At 44.7% G+C, this 23993-nt stretch overlaps 1 protein-coding gene across 1 annotated transcript in view; it reads right to left on the bottom strand.

The window, feature by feature from the left end:
• Nucleotides 1-23993, bottom strand: part of CDHR3 (cadherin related family member 3) — a 67993-nt gene that overhangs the window by 38742 nt on the left and 5258 nt on the right. The window contains 4 exon segments of the mRNA XM_073009240.1: nt 165-259; nt 10546-10643; nt 13714-13879; nt 19441-19643. Of these exon segments, the coding sequence (XP_072865341.1) occupies nt 165-259; nt 10546-10643; nt 13714-13879; nt 19441-19643 (562 nt within the window).

Genomic DNA, 23993 nt, shown 5'->3' with positions numbered 1-23993 from the left:
CCCATCCGTCTCTGGGGTTCACTACCATCTAAGCTTACAATGAGGCTGTAGACTGCTCAAGGGCCCCCACCCAGCTACCCTCAGGTTGCACTGTGACCTATTCCTTATGTTTTCCTTGACCCTCAGATCAACAGTACTTCAAGCAAGGTCAGTAGCAAGGCTACCTGCTGTGTCCTGCTTCGAAGTCCAGTTCTGTTGTGGAGAAGAGGGTGCCATTAGCAGACATTCTGAAGCTCTTTGAGGGAGAAATCAGGAAATACTAAAAAATGAGGGGAAAAATTTGGTGAGATCAGCCCACCTACCCACCCTTCCCCAGAAGATGTGTGTGCTCATTTCCTGTTTTATAATCTCAGCCCTTGGAACATTCTCAATGCATCAGGATACCGTTCAAATGAGCAGTTATCCAATTTAATCGCTCTTGAATCCAGAAACTTCTGGCGCTGTTGGTCTGAGCCCTGGTTGACCACACCCTGAAAACCTGGTGAGTGGATCCTGTTCTAACTACAGAAAGTATATAAAAGGCCCCTGTCCAGGCAGGCTCTGCTTCTGAGTCCAGTCTTCTTATCCCTATCACTGTGTTCTCACTTCTACTGGACAACTTCTGATTTTGATTCTATGCCTTCGCTTTAACCAACACTGTTTAAATACACCTACTACCCACTAGGTAATAGGACTATACCAAAGTGAGTAAGATCCGTCACTACCCTTAAAAACAACTTACAATATAGCAGGGTATAAAATGCACGAGCATCACTCATTGAAATTACTAAAGGAACAAGGGACAAAGGTGAACTGAGAATGAAACGTAGCAGGGCTTACAGTATAGCTCGGAAGCTGGTTTAGGGATACAGAAGAGCTGTTTTTATATCTAATCCCTGGCATGTGGCCATTGGGAAAGTCCTTCCTACATCTCTGGGTAGTTGAGAGTCTTTGTAGTCCTTGGCTCCCAGCCCAGCTCTCTTGATGACACCCTGCCCGGAACTCCTTGATCTGATAGGAAGAGACAGGTTTATGTGTACAGCCCACTGAGGGCCAGCCCATAGGAGAACTGTGCCTGTGCCACCCATGGCAGCTTATCAAGATTGCTCTGTTTCTCCCACATTGGAGTCAAGAAAACAGGGGAAGAGCCTGGATCAGAAGAGCTGGGTTCATGGTCCAAGTTCTTTTTTTTTTTTTTTTTTTTTTTTTTTTTTTTTGTGAGACAGAGTCTGGCTCTGTCACCCAGCCTGCAGTGCAGTGGCGCTATCATGGGTTACTGTAGCCTCCGCCTCCCAGGCTCAAGCGATACTCCCATCTTATCCTCACGAGTAGCTGGGACTACAGGTGTGTGCCACCACACCTGGCTAATTTGTTTTGTATTTTTTGTAGAGACAGGGTTTCACCATGTTGCCCAGGCTGGGCTTGAACTCCTGAGCCCAAGTGATCCACCTGCCTCTGCCTCCCTGAGTGCTGGGATTATAGGCATGAGCCACTGCATCTGGCTTAAGCTTTGGTCCTCACCACAAGGTCTGGGACAAGTGCCTTTCTTGCCTATAACTTAGGGCTGATACAACCAATTGCTCCTTCATGTTATTGAGGATTAAATGAGAATGCATGCCGTAAAATATGATGGATCGCAGCAACGCTAGAGACTTACATGTTTATATTCATTTCTTCCAAAGGGCTTTAAGGTTAGAAGGTTTCATTATTTCCTGCTAGGATGAGGGATGTTCTATCCTCAAGGCCTTAGATCTCTGGATCAGATCATCAGTGGAGGTTTTGCAACCACAGCCACAGCCCCTGAAGTCTAGAATCAAAGGAAACACCTGCCAAGGTTTCCAACCCAGCGATTTGCTGTGTTATGAGTGCTGCTGAGCTTCCAGTGCAAGAAGCGAGTGTGCACAGAAGATAGATGAAAGGCCTCCTTTGAGGCCAATATAAGGTTTTCAAGCCATTTTTAAATGTTTCCTTTTGTTTATTATTTAATAATGTTTTTCTAGTTGTAATGAACATATTTTATGCAAAACCAAGGCCGAGAGAAAAGTATAAAAAAGAAATGAAATATGCCACCTATTAAATCTCATTTTGGTGATTAGCCTTCTGTTCTTTCCTATGCAAACGTATACCCTTCATAAGTAGTTGGATGATGTTATCATCAAAATTATAATATCTGTTCCTTGCATTTGTATCTTGAGCATTTACCCCTATTCTTAAGTCTTATTTTACAGGCTGGTTAGTTAACGATGGCACAGCATCCTACTACAGGGGTTTCTTTTACTAAATCATTCTTGCTGATCATTTAGGTGTTTTCTGTTTCATTTTTAAGGGGAAATATTTGGGTGATGACACAGAGCACCCTTCTTCCAGCCCCACAAATTGTGCAAGTACCTTGGCAGTACTCCCAGATGTGGGGTTTAAATCCCAAGCTCCCCATTAATATGCCAGCTCATGGCCTGGCAGCAATTGCCTAGGCCTGCAGCTGCCCACACACAGAGTCATCCTGTGTCTTTGAGCAGAGGCTTCCCTACAGAGAAGCCTCGCATATCCATAAATCAGAGCCTGAAGCTACATATGATAGAACAACTGGGTTTTAGAGACTCGTGGGTTGGGGAGGAGATTTACTACATGTATCTGAATCAGGGCGTCCTTCCACATGTGTTTTGAAATGCTCCAGGAGCTGGGTCTCCAATTCTGGTTGGTCCCAAGCATGATAAGGTCTTGAGATACAGAGCAGACAGACAGGCCCTATGCTCCAAAATCTTATGGTCAACTGAGTGAACAAAGGTTTGGGGAGGTGCTCCAAAGGGGATACATACAGGATATGATGGGAACTCAGAAGGACTTTTAGACTCATCTGGAATACAAGAGTCACAAATTAGGGTAGTAAATTAAGTTTGGTAACTCTGGAGCCAGAATATCTGGATATGAATCCTGGTTCATCACTTTCTAGCCATGTGAGTGCCTACAAAGAGTAATAATACTAGGGCATGCCTTATGGGTTATCATATAAAGTGCTAGAACAACGCCTGGCGCATAGCAAGCCCTCAATAAATGTTAACTACTGCTGTCCCCTTGGAAGGGATCCATGAGGGAAAGGGCTTCATTTTATTCACTCCTATATCCTCAGTGACTAGCATATAATAGATGCTCAATAAATATTTTTCGATGTTAAATATTGGGGTTTTCTTCTTGTTCATTTCCCATCTAAGTAAGATCAACATTCCCACCTTACAGAATCTTAAAAAAGCAACAACAAAAAACCATCCTGCAAAACATTTTTTAAAAATCTATTTGAATGTGATAACGCTAGACTTGGCCATAAAATCTTCTCCAGTTGGGCCCACAGTCTCAACAACTCATGCAGAAAGGAAAGAAAGGAAAAAGAAAAACAGCAGCAGATAAAAAGGATGTGGAGAACTGCAGAACTAGGCACACGAAAATTTTCTTTTTAATTTCGATTAAGAGGGTGATTTCCTGGAATCTTGATATTTTTTTTCTTTTTAACACCAGGCTAATTTCTTTTTTCTCTGAACCTAAGAGCTGTCTTAATGGGAATAGCAGTTTTGTACTTAGAAAGGAGATAATATCCAAAGACTAAAAATATTGTGTCATGTGGCCATTTGCCAGCAACTCAGCAAGGCTCTCTGTAAAACCTGGCATTTTCTCCCCCTTTTTAAAGGCTTGTTTAATCAAAGCTGCTCCCTTGATATTCATTCTTGGAAAACAGAAATTAAATGGAATGAAAAGCAACTGCAGCCCCTCGCTGCCCCCGGTCCTGGCTAAGAAAAGTCCTGAGTAATCAGATCAATTCAGTTAACAAATGCTTGTCAGAAAAGCTCTCTAGTTTTCCTGCTGGGAATATTTCTTTACCACCACCCCAGGTTTCTCTATTTGTAGCCCCTTTGCAGCTAGGTTTGCTCTCAGACACAAAAGCTTTAGTTTGGAAGACAAGAAGCCCATCCTTCCTGTTCCATTCACCCTTGATCGTGCCTTGGTGTAGGGAGAAAGGAAGGTGGGAGGGAGCTGGCCCAGTTTCCAGAAATGTCAGGCTCCCTGGGGTAAGAGGGGAATGCCACCTCCAGGCTCACTTCCCCACTGCAGTCGGAGTCACAGGCCAATGATTCAACCTGTGCCACTTTGCAGCTATCAGTTGCTTTCAGGCCTATAGTAGAAACAAACAAGAATTCAGCCTCTTGTCTTTTATAGAATAGAGGAGTCAACTGCCAGGCCACCGCAGGCCGAGTTTCCAGAGGGAAAGACCCTTATTCCTCCCACATCCAGGGAGGGTCAATAGCTCCACAAGCCACTGAGTACATGGCCCCAAACCCACCCCACAGGGCCAGAGCACTCAGGACTGTGGCAAGTTACAAATATGTTGCCACATTTCTATATTTTTCAATGGAAGCTGAATATTTTGTAAAAGCCTCAATTCCTCTCTTTGTTTTCCCCTATTCCACCCTTGTCTCAGCTCAGAGGTGGGACATGGAAGAGGAAGGAGGGAAGAGTGCCTAGAAGAAAAAGACTACTGTTAAAAAACTACCCACTGCAAGCCCTTAATGTGGCTCCTGCTTGTGGTTCATTGTTCTGAGGATGAGCTAAGTGGGTTACAGGCAAGTACTTGAATGTTTTTAAGAAGAGACACAATGACAAATGCAAAACGCTGTTATTAATGTAATCCTTCACCGATAAAGCTGCAGATCCTATGCCCTCACACTCAGTCATTCTTTTTCCATAATCGGCCTTGGTTCTGTGCTGCAAGATTCAGGCTTTGCTAATCTTAATAACAATGATTCCCATCTATTTGAGAGTGTCTCTCTCACCATACAAACAGCCAGCAGTGACCACATATTTAGAGTGGGAATTGTCCAATACTATTGCTTTTTCCTTTTATGAGCATTTTAACAAGAACCTGGAGTAGAATGAGGAATGCTTTTTGCTAAGACTTCAGGTGGTGACTCCTGAGTTGGCAGGCAGACACCAGGGCAGCTGAATGAGTGGGGCAGGTGGGGGTGTACGGTGGGGACAGGGATGCTGTCACTCAGAAAAGAATGGGGTGGGAAACCAGTGGCAGAACTTGCCAGAACAGAGTAGAAGGGAGTTGGGTCAGGAGACCTGGGTTCTCACTGGAGTTACCTGGCCCCTCAGTTCCCTCCCTCATCCAGAAATAAAGTACTGCTCAATAGACCTGAAAGATCCCATCCAGCTAGGACCCTTGATAGGGCCAGGTTTGGCATATGATGACCACTTTATTCACAGGAAAACAAAAACTCACAACCGGCTGCCACTTCCTAGAGCCATGAGCAAGATGAAAATAGAAAGAGAACAAGGGCCCCTGCTGCCCTCCCAAAAGTCCAGGTAGTAGCTAGGTTATTGCCCTTTTAATTTAATCCTTTGTCTGCCCTGGTGAAGACAAAGCACATTGCATTTTATGCAAAAGCCCTTCCTCAATGGAAAGGCCAAGAGAAAGCCCCTTAATGGAGAAATTGCTGCACTAGATCATTTTGCCCCCAGCTGAGAGATTGATTAACATCCTGGGAGTCTCCAAGGAGGCTCTTCTGCAGTCACGGTGGCCATTTCCAAGCAGAGGGGGAAGCAGAGAGTGTGGGAGTTGATGGGAGGAGGGTGGTCTCAAAGAGCCTCCTTCAGGGAGTGGAGAAGAGGTGGGGGAGTACCCAAAGAAGAAATGCCAGTAAATATAATTATTCACATGCAGATCATCCTTCTCACGTTCTGAGCCCATTATTAATGCATACCTCCAAGCTCTACCCGCATGCCCACCACAGCACAGAAGGTACCCAGGGAGGGGTAACCAATGCTAGATCTAAGCCTGTGCCCGGCCAACGCATTAGCCACTACCCTCATGTACGTGTGACTACGAGCATTAAAATATGGCTGGTTTGCACAGAGATGATCTGTAAGTGTAAAATGCACATGAAGTTTGAACACTGAGTATGGGGGAAAAAAATGCAAAATATCTCATTAATCATTTTATGTTGACTATGTTGAAATATTTTGAATATACTGAGTTAAATAAGCTATTAAAATTAATTTCACTTATTTTGTTTTACTTTCAATGTGGCTACTAGAACATTTAAAATTACATATGCAGCACTCATTTCCGGCTCACGGTATAGCTTCATCGGACAGAGCCGGAGCAATATCGAACAGTGTTGGTCCAAACAATGTACCAGCACATGCCTTTTAAATTTCACTAAAAAGAAGGGAGCAAATACAAGTGGCTTCCAGATTAGTACCTATTTTACATTTACTGTGATACAGTTTCATTTTATTAAGCTGGAGAAGAGTTGTAAGATTTGTCATTTTAAAGGGGTTGAGGTTTCAAAATGCATCCTAGAGCTATTGTTAAAAATCCATTATTCATTCTCTAGTTGCTGCCACCAGCAGGGTGACTCGTAGACCCCACCAGGTTAAGATGACAGACACAAACCAAGCCTAGGTCACTTCAGGCATGTGCTTTGGTGTGTTGTTAAAGTCTGTCCCTGTTCGTTCAGTCCAGTGGTTCTCGAAGTACATGGTACATCAGAATCACTGGGGAGGTTTGCATTCAAACTCAGCATTCTCATGCAATGTCCAGGAATCTGCATTTTTAAAATCAGCCTAAGTATGTTCTAATGCCTGAACACACTTCTAAAGCCTGCAAAACACTTTAAAACCAGTGTTTCCATTGGGTGTAGTGGCTCACGTCTGTAATGCTAGCACTTTGGGAGGCCAAGGTAGGTGGATGGCTTGACCCCAAGAGTTTTAGACCAGCCTGGGCAACACAGCGAAACCCTATCTACAAAAAATACAAAAATTAGCTAGGCATGATGGCGGGCACCTGTAGACCCAGCTACTCAGAAGGCTGAGGTGGAAGGATCACCTGAGCCAGGAAAGTTGAGGCTGCAGTGAGCCGTGATTGCACCAGTGTACTCTAGCCTGGGTGATAGAGGTGAGACCCTCTCTCAAAATAAACAAACCAATGTTCCCAGCCTTTTTCACCAGAATAATTGCCTCAGATATTTGCCAAATATGCAAAATTGTTCTCAGACAATGCAGAAATGCAGACTCAGACTCGAAAACTCCAGGAGTGGGACTTGGAAATTTTGGGAGATGATGTCACAAACCAGCAGTCCTTAACCCTGGCCATGCATTAGATTCCCTGGGGGCTTTATAGTCCTGATGCCCAAGCCATATCCAAGTCCAATCACATCAGACTTTCACTAGGTGGGATTTAGACATCTGTGTTCTTTGAAGTTCTCCCAGTGGTTTCAATTTACAGGCAAGGTTGAGAAGCACAAGTTGGTCAGTAGCAAATTAACCCACCTCCCTTCTACTTTTACGAAGTTAACTATGTCATTTGCTTCTACTTAGTACCCCCAAGCGCCCAGAATAAAACGTCTAAGTACAAAGGCCATAATATGTTATGTCCTAAACTGTTACTACCTTTTTCTAATCCGAGAAAGTTTTCTTCCAGATTATGTCCACCGCTCCTGCAGGCTGGCTGTTGACTTTCTGTACAGCTGTTAGTTCCAGCACAGGTGTTAAATATTTCATTAACAATTTCTGCTGCAACTCTGAGTACCCCCTCCCCAAACAACTCCTCAACTCACTGCGGAAGCCACAAGCCCCTGCAGCTGCTCTCAGAACGCTTTTGATGGCACCACATTTTTTTTTTCTGAAGGGAGCAACACCTGCTGCAGTTGCTTCCCACCTGGGCAGCTTTCCTTCCTCTGAAAGGGTAACTACCTGATCGATGAGGTGTTTTTAAAGGGGCCATGACCTTATTCTGTCTGCATAATTTGGAGAGATACATTTAAAGTGGAGATTTAAAAACAAATATATATTTGTCTTCACAACTGAAATTCTTTCCAATTTGCCCCCACTGGATCCTATACAAACTTTACAGTAATTGTCATACTGAATTATAATTAGTGTATGCATGTGTCAGAAATCAGAACATGATACCCCAAAATATGGCGTCTTGGCAATTGAAAAAAAACCTCAGAAGCAAGAAGCCCACTTTCTCCCGACCTTCTCCCCTGAAGCATGATCATAAAGGAATTCTCTGACCTACCACCCCTAAAAGTAGGTCATAAGAACCTGATTCTAGAGGATTCCAGACCCTACAACCAGAGACCAAGAAGAATCTGAACAAACAGGGCCTTGCTAAGTTCCCTCAGTTTATTACCTTTAGGTCATACCCCTTTTAGTCCAGTTACAATTCTACACGACTGCCCATTCTCCATCGAACTCCAGCATAAAAATACAGTTTTCCCTGGAAGTCTTTGGGTCTTCATTTATGAAGCCTCCCAGGTCATGTAAAACTTTGGTTAAATAAATTTGTTACACTTTTCTCTTCTTGTTAATCTCTCCTTTGTTATAGGAGTGTCAGCCATAAAATTTTTGACAAGGGAGGAAAAGCTATTCCTTCTCCCCCACGCATGAATCTCTGCCATTCAGTTTACACTTCCTGAGGTCAATGTGTCCTACTCAACTCTGTTTCCAAAGTCTCTAATAGGATGCCTGGCACACAGAGAATTCTTTGTAAATGTTGAAATCAACTAAATATGTAAGTGAGGTGCTATACTTTGGGTTTCTGACCTTATCTCCATCCAGAATCCTGGGTCGCCAGTAAGCAAAAGTGGCCATAGGGCACAGTTCTGGCCAGTGAGATGTAGCAGAAATCCTCTGGGTAGGGCTTCCAAGCGTTTTTGTTTTCCTGACAAAAAAAGGGACAGATTGGGCCTACCTTCTCTACCCTGTATCCCTCCCAGCTTGCTTCTTTCTCCTCCCTGCATGGAACTCAGAAGTAAATCCTGGAGGTGCAGCAGCCATCTCGCAATCATGAGGTGAGAAAAAGAGGACAGTGCCAACAAACATGCTCTGGTTAGAAAAACAGAAGCGTAGGAAGAGCCCAGGCTCCTGAGGGTAGCAGCTGCATCAGTACTGAACTGCCTGCCTGCATCTAGACTTATTAGAGAAGAAAAAAAGTTCCCATGTACATTTCCATGGTTAAGTTTTGTTATTTGCAGACAAACACATTCCTAACTAGTATGAGAAGGATGTTAAGAAGTATGCATTTCAAACACCTAGGATTGCTCTTAACACATAGACACCCATTAAATATTTGCATATTCATTTATTCATACAAATATTAACATGAATGAATTCTGAATGAATGAGTTAATGAATGAATGGGTGATTTTTTTTTTTTTACACAAGATCATCTTCTAATAAAAACAGACTATTCTCTTAAGTTGTATTCAACAATTTTATAACAGCTTTGTTTCAGAGTCTGTAGACTATATATATTGGTCCTAGCATTCCCGAGGCTCATTTCTTCCTGTTAGAAAAAGTAGTCCAATTGAAGCTGCAAATCATGCAACAAACAGTAGAAACAGCCTCCTGGTGTTACCAATTCCCCGAGTGTCATATTTCAAGTATTCTGTGTAAGGCAGGGTGGGCAGAAGGGTTTCCTGCTCCAAGATTAGTCGGGTGGGATTCGCCTTTTTTTTTTTTCCTCTCCAACCTGGGCTGCTCAGCTGCAGTGTGTGCACAGGGCACGTTAGTGGGCAGAGCCAGGAGCTGAGGCGTCCACTCCCAGGGACCAACTAAGAGGCTTCACCTGAGGATTGGTGGTTACAGTTGCCCCACTAGTAGCTACATTAAGAAAGCTGATTAAGAAGGGAGAGAAGAGACATCCGCTGTCTCAGATTGAACCATGAGGCAATTCCCAGGACCCAATCTCCTGCTCTACAACCTAGAATTCTGTGGACTCTTTAATTTTTTTTTTTTTTTTGAGACAGGGTCTTGCTCTATTGCCCAGGCTGGAGTGTAGTGGTGTGATCATAGCTCACTGCAGTCTCAAATTCCTAGGCTCAAGTGATCCTCCCACCTCAGCCTCCCGAGTAGCTGGAATTACAGGCACGCACCACCATGCCCAGCTAATTTTTTTATTTTTTGTAGAGATGAGGTCTCACTATGTTGCCCAGGCTAGTATCAAACTCCTGGGTTCAACCCATGCTCCTATCTTGGGATTACAGGCACGAGCTGCCGCATCTGGCCTCTTTTCATTTTTCAGACTTGGCTCTAAGCAGCTTGGCTTCCTATCTTGAGAAAGGTATGTAAATGCTTGGATTTGGGGTATACATTTTATGATTTTAAAATAGAGCTGGTTTTTATCAGCTTCGATTTTTAAAATAATGAGTAGTTTTGATATGCCAGGCACTGCGCTAAGTGGTTTTACATGCATTGTCTATGTAATACTCACAGCTTCTCTACTGCGATAGGTGCTGGTACTCTTCTTGGTTTACAGATGAAGAAACTGAAGCTTAGAGAGGTAACAAATTGGCCTAGATCACACACAGCCACAAATCCACTCTACAGTGTCTGGCCCCAAAGCCCCTTTATTCATTCCAACTATCCCGCATACACTGCGTTTGGAAGTGGACAGGACATTCCCCCGATTGCCACGCCCAAACCCACCCCACCAAGACTCAGGACAGCAGGCTCCTGTGTGTAACCTAACGCGGACAAACACCACCTCTTCCATATAAGGACACTTACACTGAGGGGAATTTTTCGGCTTGTGTCTTCTGGATCAAAGGCCTCAACCTGGTAAATGAATCCAGGGTTTGCTCCTTCTACTATGTAGAGGTGTAGACTTATACTAGTGTCCAAAGTGGAATCAGAAACATCTTATTAAAGCAAAAATGGGGAATTCCAAAATCAGGGCAGCTGTACACAACCAAGGGAATCAAGCGCGTTGGCATCGTGGGGCCAAGAACGCAATAAAAAAATCCATGAGCAAGACCACTGGCCAACTGTCCTGCGTGGATCCATTTAGGGGAATTCATAAAGTGCTAGGGTTGGCCAAGCGGGTACCGAGTCTTCATTCATGTCCTCTGTTGAGAGGAGCTCCAGGGTGACGCTGTTTGAGTTGGGGGAAGGAGGAGGGGATGAGGCAGAGAGCTGGGAGGTGAACCCAGGTAGGAACCTCCGGTGTGAGGCTCCCCATGTGCTGAATCCACTTTAATGTGCAAATCCCTCCTCAACTGTGCTAAGTTACCCCTTGAAGGACACTTGGCAGCTCTGCAGAAATAAGCCGCTGAAATGAGGGACCTTACAGCGGAACAGAGATAGACAGAATAAGTAGGGAAGGGCTACAGAGGCTCAAGGGAGGAACCAAAAATTGATTTCATCTGTTTCGGAGTTTTTCACGGTGATCGGGGAGAAGGGAGGAGCAGGCGGTACCAGTACTGACCGAGGGGCCACAGAGCTCTCATTCGGGCATTTTTTTTTTCTGAGTGATGACGGACAATATGAAAAGTAACTTGGCCGGGCGCGGTGGCTCACGCCTATAATCCCAGCACTTTGGGAGGCCGAGGTGGGCAGATCATGAGATCAGGAGATCAAGACCATCTTGGCTAACACGGTGAAACCCCATCTCTACTAAAAATACAAAAAACTAGCCGGGCGAGGTGGTGGGCACCTGTAGTCCCAGCTACTCGGGAGGCTGAGGCAGGAGAATGGCGTGAACCCAGGAGGCGGAGCTTGCAGTGAGCCGAGATCCGGCCACTGCACTCCAGCCTGGGCGACAGAGCGAGACTCCGTCTCAAAAAAAAAAAAAAAAAGAAAAGAAAAGTAACTCACTCTTTTGGGGGCACCATGCTGAGGACTTAACATACATTTTCTATTTTCATCTTCATAACAGTTCTGTTAATATAAAGCAGCTATTGTATTTATTCTTTTAGTGTAATTAGTGCTTTTCAAATGAGAACACTGAGACTCCGGGAAGCTATGAAGTTGTCCTAGCTAGGACATGATAGAATCAAAATTCAAATCTAGATGCCTTACATCTGAGCTTGAGCTTTCACTTACTTTTTGTCAGTCTCATGCTTCATTTAAAAAAACAACAACAACAAAAATCTACTGAGGGCTATGTCCAGACACTGATCTACACACTGGGAATACAGCAGCTCACAAAACAGACAGAACCTTACTCTCATGCAACTTCCGTTTCCACGGGAAGATATGGATAGCAAAATAATTGAGTAAAATCTGTGTATATTAGTGAGAAACATTATGAGAAATATCAGGGAAGGAAGTGTGACTTGGGTTACAATTTTAATAAAGTGGCTATGGAAGGTTCACTGTGGTGGGGAAGGGCATGACACTTGTCAAGATATTTTTTCTTTTTTTTTTTTTTTTTTTGAGGTAGGGTCTTGCTTTGCCACCCAGGTTGGAGTGCAGTGGCACAAACACAGCTCACTGCAGCCTCGACCTCCCGGGTTCAAGTGATCCTCCCACCTCAGCCTCCTGAGTAGCTGGAACTACAGGTACCTGGCACCACACCTGGCTAATACTGGTATTTTTTGTAGAGAGAGGGTTTTGCCCTGTTGCCCAGTCTGGTCTTGAACTCCTGACCTTAAGCAATACTACCACCTTGGCCTCCCAAAGTGCTGTGATTACAGGTATGAGCCACTGCACCCGGCCTTAAAGAAATGAGGAAGAGCTAGGTGATAGGAGGGGAGGCAGAGGAATCAGCAAAAGTAAAATGCTGAGGTAGGGTCATGTCTGAGGCATTCGCAGGTCAGTAAGGGGGCCAGAGACTGGGTCACAGGGACTGAGGGGGAGAAGGGGAAAGGAGGAGGGGTGGGAGGGTAAGGAATATAGGCAGCTTGCCAGATTTAATGGGTTCTTAAGAAAACTCCCTTTGAGTGAGACGAGAATTTCTTGTAGGGTTTTAAGCAGAGTGCCTTGATTTAACTGATGTTTTAATAGGATCCCCCTGGCTGCTGTATGGAAAACAGATGGCAGGGGGCCTGGGAGGCCAGCTGCCAGCCATTGCAACAATCCAGGTGAGATGGGATGAGTGGCTTGGACCATGGTGGTAGTGATGCAGACACTACGGCGGGGTCAGGTTCTGGGTATATTTAGAAGCTGGCAAGATTTTCTAATGGATTTCATGTCAAGTGTGAAAGAGAGAGGAGTCAAGGATGACTCAAGGCTTGGTCCAAGCAACAGGAAGGATGGAGTTACTGCTAACCAAATGGGAAAGATACAGGAGAAGCAGATTTGGGTTGGGGGGCAGGGTGGAAGGTGGAGAGGAAGCCAGGAGTTTGGTTCAGAAGCACATTAAGTTTGTGCTGTCTGTTAAACATCCGTGGAGATGCTGGGTGAGAAAGGTGGATATTTGTGTTATGACTGCCACAGTTCAGGGCAGAACCTGGACTGAAATGACAGACTTGAAAGTTGTCAGAATAGAGATGGTGCTCAAAGCCATGAGCTTGGGGGAGATCCTGTAAGATGTTAGTTACTGTGTGCTTTGGTCCCTTACATTGTCCCTATTGTAGCAGACACACACTGCCCTCAAGGAGTGAGAGTCCATGGGGAGAATGAACAAGCCAGTCAGTGACTGGGGTGCACAGGGATGAACCTAGGGGCAGCTTAGCCAGGTTCCTCCACAATGATCCACTCGCGGTCTCTCTCCGAGCTTCAGTTTCCTGCCCAGGACTGGGAGGGGACCAGGAGAAACCCTGCCTGTGAAGGGCTTTGTGTTATGATTGGGAGTGTTGAGCTGGAGGACATTTCATTTATTCCCTGCTCATTAAGCAGCTGCCTTTTCCAGGGAAACAGCTGTTTGTTTATTTACTTTTTCTGTTTCTCTCTGTCCCCCAGGGCCCTCCCTGATGCCACCGGCTGGGCTGCAGTGCACATCCTGGTGTATCCTACCTTCCGCCAAGTTGCCTTGAAACGGGGGTGGCTCGTTCACATCTGTTACCTGGACGGTCAGGACTTATAGGTCTGTGACACCAACCTCATCCTTCACATAAATCTGCAAATCAAATACGTTTGGTCCTGTTTCAAAATCTAGCTGTTCCTTCCAAGTGGTGACAACCTAAAACGAAGTGCAAAATTCTTAGTAACCATGTGAAAGAAGATCTGTTTTGCAGGCATGCACTTTGCAAAGGAATATTCCTAGGAAGGAAGCATCTGGCGTCCCGGAAACCAGCATTCTTTCACTGTCAGAGGAACCAGTTGTTTTGCCTTAGTCCTTCCAACATAAGCTCTATGATACTTCACTAAAGGGACTCCTGCATGTGATGCTGCGTTTCCTAGGAAAGAAAAATAGGAGACATTCTGATGCAATGGACTGGAGATGGAAAGCCTGATAATTAAAAAACAGAAAGCCCTCCACTACTTGGGGGTAGGCTCCTAGAAAAATCCTTTAACTACCCTGAATATAGTTGGATTTCGTCATTGTTAAGAAAGAATACTGAGCTTTCCTGGGATTGCCGTTAAGTGATATCTTGACTCATCACTTCATTCTAATTTTCCCAGAGCCACATCCAAAAATAAACAAGAGATGAAAGATACATCTATGTAAGTAATGATATTTACTTAATCAACAGACTGTTCACTTTCTTTGTGCCTTTCCACACAGTCTTCCATTGTCAGGAGCTTTTGTTGTCTGCACTATCAGTATTTTGGAGATGTGGGAGGGATGCGAGGAACCAGGGCCAGAGAGACATCACCAGAATCTAGAGCTATTGCCAGCAGGAACTCTGGCGGTCTGTGTTGGGAGGGTCCTGCTCAAACCAACAGGAGACCAGCCTGTGACTGTTCGTATCTATAGGCACAGACTCCCAGCAACTTAGAGCCTTGAACTCCCAGAAAGCCTGGAGCCCTTCAGGACACTGAGGACTAAATTCCATGTATGTCCTTAATTATGCCAATAGAACCTTTTGGTTATTAATATGATTGGGGCCGGGTGATGAGACACTCAGCATCTTGCAGTGAAGACAGAACTTGGCTCTAATTGCATTTCCACCACTGAACTTCTGGGTGGCCTTGGGAAAATCACCTTCCCTTTCCCTGAGTTTGTTTCCATGTGATTGTAACTAGGGAAATAATCGTTGCCCTAGTTAAACAGCTGAAGAATGATACAAGGTATTAAAAAGCTAGGTTAAGGTACTATGGAAACTGAAGGAGAGAAAAGTTCACTGTGAACTGTGTTTAGCTGGGGAAGGCTTCGTGGAGGAGTTGGTAGGTATTGTGTTGGACATTGCAAGTTCTAGGTTGGTTAAGAGAACAGGGCCACAGATGTGAATGAGTACTTGTGGTGAAGGAAGAGGGCATGGAGGATTGTTGAGCGGGGGGAAAGACGTATTCTTGTGTCTACCGGTGAACAGAAGCAGCCTAGGAGGCACATAAGTGGAGATGAACTGGTCTCTATGCTGGGCACATGGTAGTGAGGGGCAGCACAGGGGTCAAACACATAGACGCTGGAGCCAGACTGACTGGCTTCAAAGCCCAGTCTTCCCATTGCTTGACCTTCCTGTGCCTCAGTTTTCCCATCTGTAAAATGGGAATAATAACACCTACTTTTTGGCTTATGAGGATTCAATGAGCTAGTCTATGGGAAGTACTTAGAAGACTGTCTGGCACTGATCAAACACTCTGCAAATGGTGTCTTTTCTAATCATTAAGTAGTCAAAAACTGTTCAAGGAATATATGTCCACTAAAGCAGGTGGACTTCTGTTGAGATGATCCGCTCTCATGATTTACACCCTGGCTCCCTGCTAAGTCTGGAGCCCCCTCCTGCACGCCAAGCTTGGATAGATCCTTGACCTCAGTGTTACCTATGCCCAGCCTCTTCTCCTTGGGGAGTAGCTCTCACACCCCAGAGGAAGGAAATAGAACAGTGAAAAAATGGTCCAAAAAAGTTGTATCTTGGAACCAGAAGAATGGTGTTGCTCTCAACACAAATGGAAAAACTGTTCTTGTTCTTGTTACCAGCATTTATTGAGCATTTTTGTGCCAGACTTGCCAAGTCATTTTGTGGAGCATTTCATTTAATTATCACAATGACCATAGGTTGATAAAACTTCCTCCATTTCACATTTAAGGAGATTAACTAGGAGAGGGAGGCGAAGGAGCTCTCCTAAGGTCATAGCTGGGAGTGGTGGAGCCTCAATTTGGTTGTGGGCAGTCTTGCTACAGAGTTTTAGTGAAAGACAGTAAGTTTTGCTTTAGGCATGTTAAATTTGAGGTTGTTCTCGATAAGGCCGAGCACATTTGTAGGCCACAGTGCTCATGATGGTAGAGGGGAAAAGAGAGGAGTCAGGCTCAGAGATGGACAAATGAGAGGGGCAGGTGCTGGCCTCCAGAAGACCTCAGAGAGGCCCTCTTTCCACAGCCGGCTGGCAGTCACTCCTCCCTGGCCTCTTAAGCTATGCTTCTGGTGCTGCTCCAGGAGAATACCCTTGACCCATGATTAGCTACAAGTGGCTGAATGAGGATCCAACATCCCTCTTGTTGGGCAATAGCAAACCAGTGCAGTATGAGGGCCATGAACAAGGATTCTTGGAACAGCCTGCCTGATTGCAAATCTCAAGCCTGCCGTCTCCTAGCTGTGTGAACTTGGGCAAGTTGCTCAACCACTCTATGCCTCAGTTTTCCCGTCTTCAGAGTGCAAATAACAGTACACCACTTCACAGCATTCTTATGAGGATTAAATGAATGCCTTCACAAAATATTTAGGGAAATTGCTGGCATATGGTAAATGCCTCGTTAATGAAATGTTAGCATCCTCCTCCTCATTATTATTGTTACTCCTCCTCACCACTCCCTACGTCACCAGAAGTCTCAATAGCTGTGTCCCAAAGCAGGGAGGCTTGGCCTCTCGCATAATTTGGAGTTTACCCTCAGAAAGTACAAATGAGTCACAAGAAATGGTGACCTAGACTCACCATCCTCCAGAATGTCAAGGCTATCAAAGGAGGGGCCAGGTTCTGCCACAGAGATTTTCATGTCTGGAAGGCTGCAGGAGTAACTCTTGTGAGTGATTTCGGTTGGAGAGTAGGATCTTCTTGGAGGGATGGTAGATGATGTTGGGTAGTTTCTGGGGAGAAGCAATCAGTTCTTAAGAACAGCTTCATGAGTTGTGAAACTGTGGCCATCTTAGTACCAACACAGGGTTGTACGCAGCTGTGGGGTGTGGTGCAAGGAGTGCATATGACTAGGACAGTACACCAAACGCTTGAGCCTACCTAAGTTGAGGTGCTAAGCAATCTGCCCTTTCTAGAGGTTAGGAACAGGATGGAATTCTTCCTTGATTGACAACCCTGCTTGAATCCCATGGAATGTGGGAAGAGCAGGTCCCATGAAGACAGAGTTGAGAGCTCACCCAAACAGCAATAGATGTGCATGGCAATATGACAGAAAGCCTGGGACTGGAAATCAGGAGACGGAATGAAGTTCTTATTTCACCTTTTACAGCTATATGATCTCAGATAAATCATTTAAACTTGCTGCATCTCTGTTATATCTAAAACAGGAATAAAACATTTCTAAATAGTGATGATATTAATGTTAGTTGTAACAATCAGGAGATCAAATCGCGTGTGGTGGTGCAGTGCCTGTAGTCTCAGCTACTGGGGAGGCTGAGGTGAGAGGATCACACGAGCCCAGGAATGCAAGTGCAGCCTGGGCAGCATAGTGAGACCCCATTTGAAAAAAAAAAAAAAAAAAGATCAGGTATGTGAATGTGCCTTGGAGCCTCTAGGCAAATTCAAAGGAACATGGTCATTTTCATCAGTAAAGGCTGTAAACCATAAATGCTGAGGAGGAGAACTCCCACATGGAGACAACCCACATGTCTGTCAATTGATGAATGAAAAAACAAAATATGGAATATAATATAATTCAGCCATAAAAAGCAATGAAGTACTGATCCAGGCTACAATATGGGTGACCCCTGGAAGTTTATGCTAAGTGAAAGAAGTCAGTCACTAAAGACCGCATACTATAATGATTCCGTTCATAGGAAATGTCCAGAATAGGCAAATCCATAAAGACAAGTAGAGTAGTGGTTGCCAGGGATTGAGGGGATAAGGGAATAGGTGAGTGACTGCTAATGGGTACAGGGTTTTGTTTTGAGGTGATGAAAATATTCTAAAATTAGATTGTGGTGATGCTTGCATGACTGTGAATATACTAAAAACTACTGAATTGTACAGTTTAAATGGCTGGACTATATGCTGTGTGAATGATACTCAATAAAGCTGTTTTTTAAAATGAGAGCACTGGAGCCAGACTGCCTGGCTTCCAATCTCAGCTACCTGTTAGCTGTGCAACCCAGGGTAAATTACACAACCTCTCTGTGCTTCATTTTCCCCATCTGTGAAAAGGAGGTAATAAGATAGATACAATCCTTATGTTTTGAGATGAGAAAAGCAAACACATGCAAAGCACTGTCAACAGTACCCAGTGTACACAATTCGCTGTATAAGGGTAAGAAATTGACAAGGCTTACAGGAACCAAGGAGTAGCAGCAGCTGTTAAAGGCAAGCTGGATGTCTAGGGAGTTGGTGGACAGGGCAGTTCAGTCACAGAACCAGCATCTGGGACCCAGGAGTGTAAACCGCACGCTGCAATGTAGACTGACTGTGTGCTCCTTACCTCCCCGAGGGCTCCCCTGGGGTGATGAGAATACCAGAAATCTGGGCTCTGGCCTCGAGTCATGGGTTCCGCAGGTCTGCTACAGGGCCCCAATATGCATGCTTTTTCCAAGCTCCCCTAGTGATTAATGATAAGCTGAGTTTAAGAGCACCTGGTGGGAACCTCAGGGAAGTAACCCTGACCCATGACCCAGAGGAATGGCAGGTTGGACCAATGGCAAACTGATGATAACAGCAGGAGGTTCCCAGGCCAGTTGAGGAAGGAGGTAGGGGCAGGGAATACGGAAAAAATAGGCAGATCCAGACATGGGACCCCAAAGACGCCTTAGAAGTCCTCTGCGGTTACCAGTGGAAAGCATGCAAGAAGCAGACTTGTCCCCGCTTTAGGGAAGTGACAGCTTTGGAAAAGAGTCAAATGACAAACTAGAAAACAGAGCAGCAGAGGCATGCCTCCTGAATGCCAATGGTTGGCTCTGAATTATCCAAGAGGAAACATTCACATGGTAGGGCTGGACAGTTAGACTTGTATTTTTATTAAAGGGTGTATGAGTTTTTAATTAAATAAGTGTCCTCTTAGATTATCTTCTGAAAAAATCAGACTCATAGGAAAGCAGAATCACTAGACACAAGTTCATCAGGGCATGGCTTTTAAGGAGATCAATATCCAAACTACTCCACCCAAAGAATTTAGATACTGTAGGCACACCTAACACCTGATGTCGTGTGAGGGGTGGAGGCAAGAAGAAGCAGCCTTCTATTTGCAACACATTGAGTATAATGCTTATGTGAACTGTATGGAGTGGAGAAGGTCCAAAGGCTACACAGGCATCTTAGCACAGAAGGCCCTGGGATATCTCAAACAGGACTTCTGGATCTTACAAGAGGGAAGATTAAACCAGAATGGAGGAATTAATCACCTATCTGGAATCCCATCCACCCTCATTTTCAGGATCACCTCTTTGCAGACAACACCCATGTTGGTAAGTTGTTGCTTACCTCAAAGTAGGTGTGTGACAGCCGAATCACCCTGAAGGCTTCAGTGAGGGGATTTGAGTTGATTATCTGGGGAAATCCTGGGATCACAGGTGACAGTGATGCTGATAACTTCACAGAAAACTTGTGCACTGAAGTCCCAGGTGGAGAATTCTCTGCCACGTTGCCTATAGCAGGTAAGAGGATTAGGTGTAGTGCTTCTCCCCCTGTGGAGTAAAAAAGGTGCAGGATGACATGAACGCAAAGCCTTTTGCTGGGAACAGGGACTTAACAGCTTGGTTTGTGGCTTCAATTCATAGCTCGGGGTGACGATGGGAGCTGGTCACTCCCCAAGAACAAATGCTCTTGCCAAGTGCTGGCAATGGATATGTGAGATCTTCTGGGAGCCAAGAAAACAACCACCACCAAACAACCAAGAAATCTGCTTCTGTCACTCAGTAAATAAAGCTGCTGCTTTTCTCTTGTCTCCCTGCTTCCCTTCTCTTTCCTCCTAGCCTTTGGGAAGAGCAGGGAAAGAGAACTGTGACACCTTAGGAGACAGACATTGCCTGAAAATGTCATCTCTCTTGCCAGGGCCCTGTAGCTTACAAGAGTTTGTTTTCCTTCTCCGTGTCAGTGATCTAGAGGTCATCTGAGAATTTAGTGTGCATGACTGGAGAACACCAAAATCATGGTAAATCTCTCCACATCCATCAGTAATCTCAAGGACAATTTTTGGTTATTATTGGACTCTGCAGGCATCATGCGGAGGGCCAAGCAGTACTTCTTGGTTGGTAAATTAACAATCATTCCACAGAGGAGAAAACAAGAGGCTCAGGGACCAGGGACGGCATGTGAATTGCCTTGGGCTGCCTTACAGGCAGGGAATTTTGCAATTTAAGAGAAAGCACATTTCTTCCAGGAAAGCCTTGGTACCATTCTAAGGTGCATGACACTGCAAGACTTTGCCAGCGCAGATAAAAGGAACAAGCTGTGTTCTCACATACTTCCATAATGATAGTTTAGGGTTGAACAGTGTCCCTAAAAGATTCATGTCCACCCAGAACTGAAGAATGACCTTATTTGTCTTTGTTTTTGGTTTTTTGAGACAGTCTCACTCTGCCACCCAGGCTGGCAGATCTCGGCTCACTGCAACCTTGCCTCCTGGGTTCAAGCGATTCTTGTGCCTCAGCCTCCCAAGCAGCTGTGATTACAGGTGTGCTCCACCATGCCTGGCTAATTTGTGTATTTTTGAGAGAGATAGGGTTTCACCATGTTAGCCAGGCTGGTCTTGAACTCTTGGCCTCAAGTGATCCACCCGCCTCAGCTTCCAAAAGTGCTGGGATTACAGGTGTGAGCCACCATGCCCAGCCAAGAATGATCTTATTTGGAAATAGAGTCTTTGTGGGTGTAATTGGTTGAGAGGCAGCCATACTGGAGGAGGGTGGTCCTAAATCCAGTGGCCAGTGTCCTCATAAGAAGACAGAACATGCACAGAAGGGAAAAGGCCATGATATAATGGAGGCAGAGACTGGAGTGATGCAGCTACAAGCCCGGGAATGGAAAGCAAACGCAGAAGCTAGGAGGTAGGCATGGAGCAGATATTCCCTCAGAGCCCCCAGCAGGAACCAACCCTGCCAACAGCTTGATTGTAGACTTTTGGTCTCCTGAGCTGTGAGAGAATAAATTTCTGTTGTTTTCAAGGCACCCATTTTGTGGTGGTTTGTTACAGCAGCCCTAGGAAATGAATACAATGATCATTTATCCAATGTTACAAATAAGTGCAAAATATAAAATCCTGTATTTCATTTACTCCTCAAACACTCCTCTCAGACAGGTATTAATGTCATCATTTTACAGATGGGGAAACTGAGCTGAAATTCACACAGCAAATAATAACAGAGCCAAGATTTACACAGGTCCCCCTTCCCAGCCAGCTCCCAATCTTGGCTGCCATCAGACCCTGAGAAGAAAACCCTGAACAAGTAGGAGGCACAGGGTGGGTAGGGACAGTAGAAGATTCTGTTCTGCTGAAAGGTATAAATGTTCTAGGAACAAACAAACCAGGATGTTTTATTTCCGTTGGTGCGTGGTGGGGTGAATGCAGAGGAGTAAATGGAAAAGGGGAAAAATTTGAAATATAAGCACATTCACTAATACAAGCTTTTATAAATCTAAAGTCATCTTATTTAGTTTAGAGGCTAAAATGCATAATGCATAAGTTATTGTCACTCGCAGAATTATCAAGTTTTATGGACAAGGACTGTGCAAGGACTCAGAAATATCAAAACAGCTGAAGTTTAGGGTGATGCGAATATGAATAGATTTTTTTAAATCTTTTACAATTGGCTTTCATATTATAGCATTCTTATGATAAAAACCAGGAAGGAAAGAGTATGATTGAAGTATTTGAGACAAAACTTCCAAAAATAGTTTTTTCAAAATGAGCAAAATAATCTATTGCTTTAATGGGTTGGGTATTTGGGGCATAATTCCCTCCCATTCTCTTTTCTCACGCGTGAAAGTCACCAGGGCACCTCTCTGAGCTGTTCATGAGAGTGTTCCCTCACTGTTCAGCAAGACAAGCACAGCAGTACAGGAAATGGAAGGTTGGCAGTCTGTCTCATGGGATGCCCACCTTCTCACCCATATTCTTCCCTTGCCCCTTCCAACCCTCCCCAGTGACTCGTGCCCCTCCAGGCAACAAGCAAAGTTAGAACTTGCTGTATTTTTCTCAATAATAGCCTAGGGTAAGGTAGTGCCTAGCCCAAATGAATAGACCACTTCATTTACCAAGCATCTGCTCAGCTGGCATTATGCTAGGAGATCCTTGACTGCCTGATCCCCTTAATCCTAGCACAATCCTCCAACATAGGTATTGCTGTCACCATTGTGCACATCTGAGACTATATGCTCAGGAAGCAGTCATGGAGGGCCCTGGTTCATGGCATCTGGATCTTGTAGCTGACACACTACACATACCTTCTACAGACAGTCACTCCATGCCTGTCACATGACCATGCACATAGGATGCATCGTAGTTATTCAGTGACCTGGGACACTGCAACAACATGGCTGTGGGAGCTGGTAAAAAATTGACCTTCAATTTAGATGTTAGATCTGGATGATGTGATTTGTAAGAGGCTGTTTTTGGAACAACACGAAGAATTGAGCTGCAGTGTGAGCGTGGTGTGAGCTTGGGTAGGAGGGACTTGCTAAGCTCCACTCAGGGCTCTTCACAGCCTCACCCCAAGTGGGGAGTTCACGGTGGCTCCCAACCTTAGTGTAGCTCTTTTGGGGACCTGGGCTGTAGAGAAGCCATACTCCCCAAATATTGCCTGGTGATAGTTCCTGGTTTGCTTTGCTAGAAGTATATCCACTGATTTTCTTGAATTGATCATAACTTTGATAATTCCTGGATCTGAGAGACTAATTCTGTGAAAGATCCAGCATTCCAATCCCAGGCTTCTGAATCCAAGGACAGCTCCATGATGTCTCCTTAAATCAGAAAGCTTTTCGTCTTCCTCCTTGAATGGTCATATTTTGAATGGCAGTGAGGGAGATATTTTTGAGAAGTTGATATAGCCAGTGACTCTCTAGCAATTTTTTATTGGGAACTGCCTGTCCCATGTATGGCAAAAGCCAGACTGTCCTTGGATATGCCCTTTCTGCCAATATTCTTGCTAGAAATGGTCTTTTTCTCAGGGTGGCCTGTCTTCCCAGGGCAAGGCCATGTGTGCCAGGGTCATGCAAATGAATCCTTAAAACTTTGAGGCAGATGTCCTAGTGATGCTGATTTTTTTTTTTTTTTCCTTTTAAACGGAGTCTGACTCTGTCACCCAGGCTGGAGTGCAGTGACGCAATCTCGGCTCATGGCAACCTCCACCTCCCGGGTTCATGTCATTCTCCTGCCTCAGCCTCCTGAGCAGCTGGGACCACAAGCACCCGCCACCATGCCTGGCTAATTTTTTGTATTTTTAGTAGAGACAGGGTTTCACCGTGTTAGCCGGGATGGTCTTGATCTCCTGCCTCGTGATCCTCCTGCCTTGGCCTCCCAAAGTGCGAGGGATACTGATTTTTTTAAAAAGATAGTAAAGCTGGGTTCTCCTGACCTTAATTCAAAACCCAGTTTCTCCAGCTCTATTGCTATTTGTAAAAGAAGTATTAGTAGTACTAATAGCAATAACAAGAATAATAAGTGACTAGGGTCCATACCCTAAAAATAGAGTAATTAATAAGATACAATATTCACAAAATGTTAAGGCCATCTGTTATACAGGTAAGCTTAAGCAGTGTATCCAAAGGCACCCATCTGGTCAATGGCAGAGGGAAGATTAGAGGCCAGGTGCCGGCTCTCCCTAAAACACTGCATGCTTTCCTTCCGTTGCTGGTCTTCCAGGCTTTCTTTGGTGGTCTGAATGTTAGAGAGCAAGAAGCAGGCTCTAATGGAATTGACTTACACATGCATCTTAATTAAGAATCGAACTAGAATTGCTTGAAGCATGTCCTTTGGAAAAGAAAGAGCAAGCGAAAGATTTATTGTCAGCCACGGGGCCCTCTGAAACATCTTGCTTGTG

This window comes from Chlorocebus sabaeus, chromosome 21 (genome assembly GCF_047675955.1).
Source record: "Chlorocebus sabaeus isolate Y175 chromosome 21, mChlSab1.0.hap1, whole genome shotgun sequence".
In the NCBI taxonomy this organism is placed as follows: Eukaryota; Metazoa; Chordata; class Mammalia; order Primates; family Cercopithecidae; genus Chlorocebus; species Chlorocebus sabaeus.
Note: the sequence above shows the minus strand (reverse complement) of the source record. Positions and strands in the feature narration are given on the sequence as shown.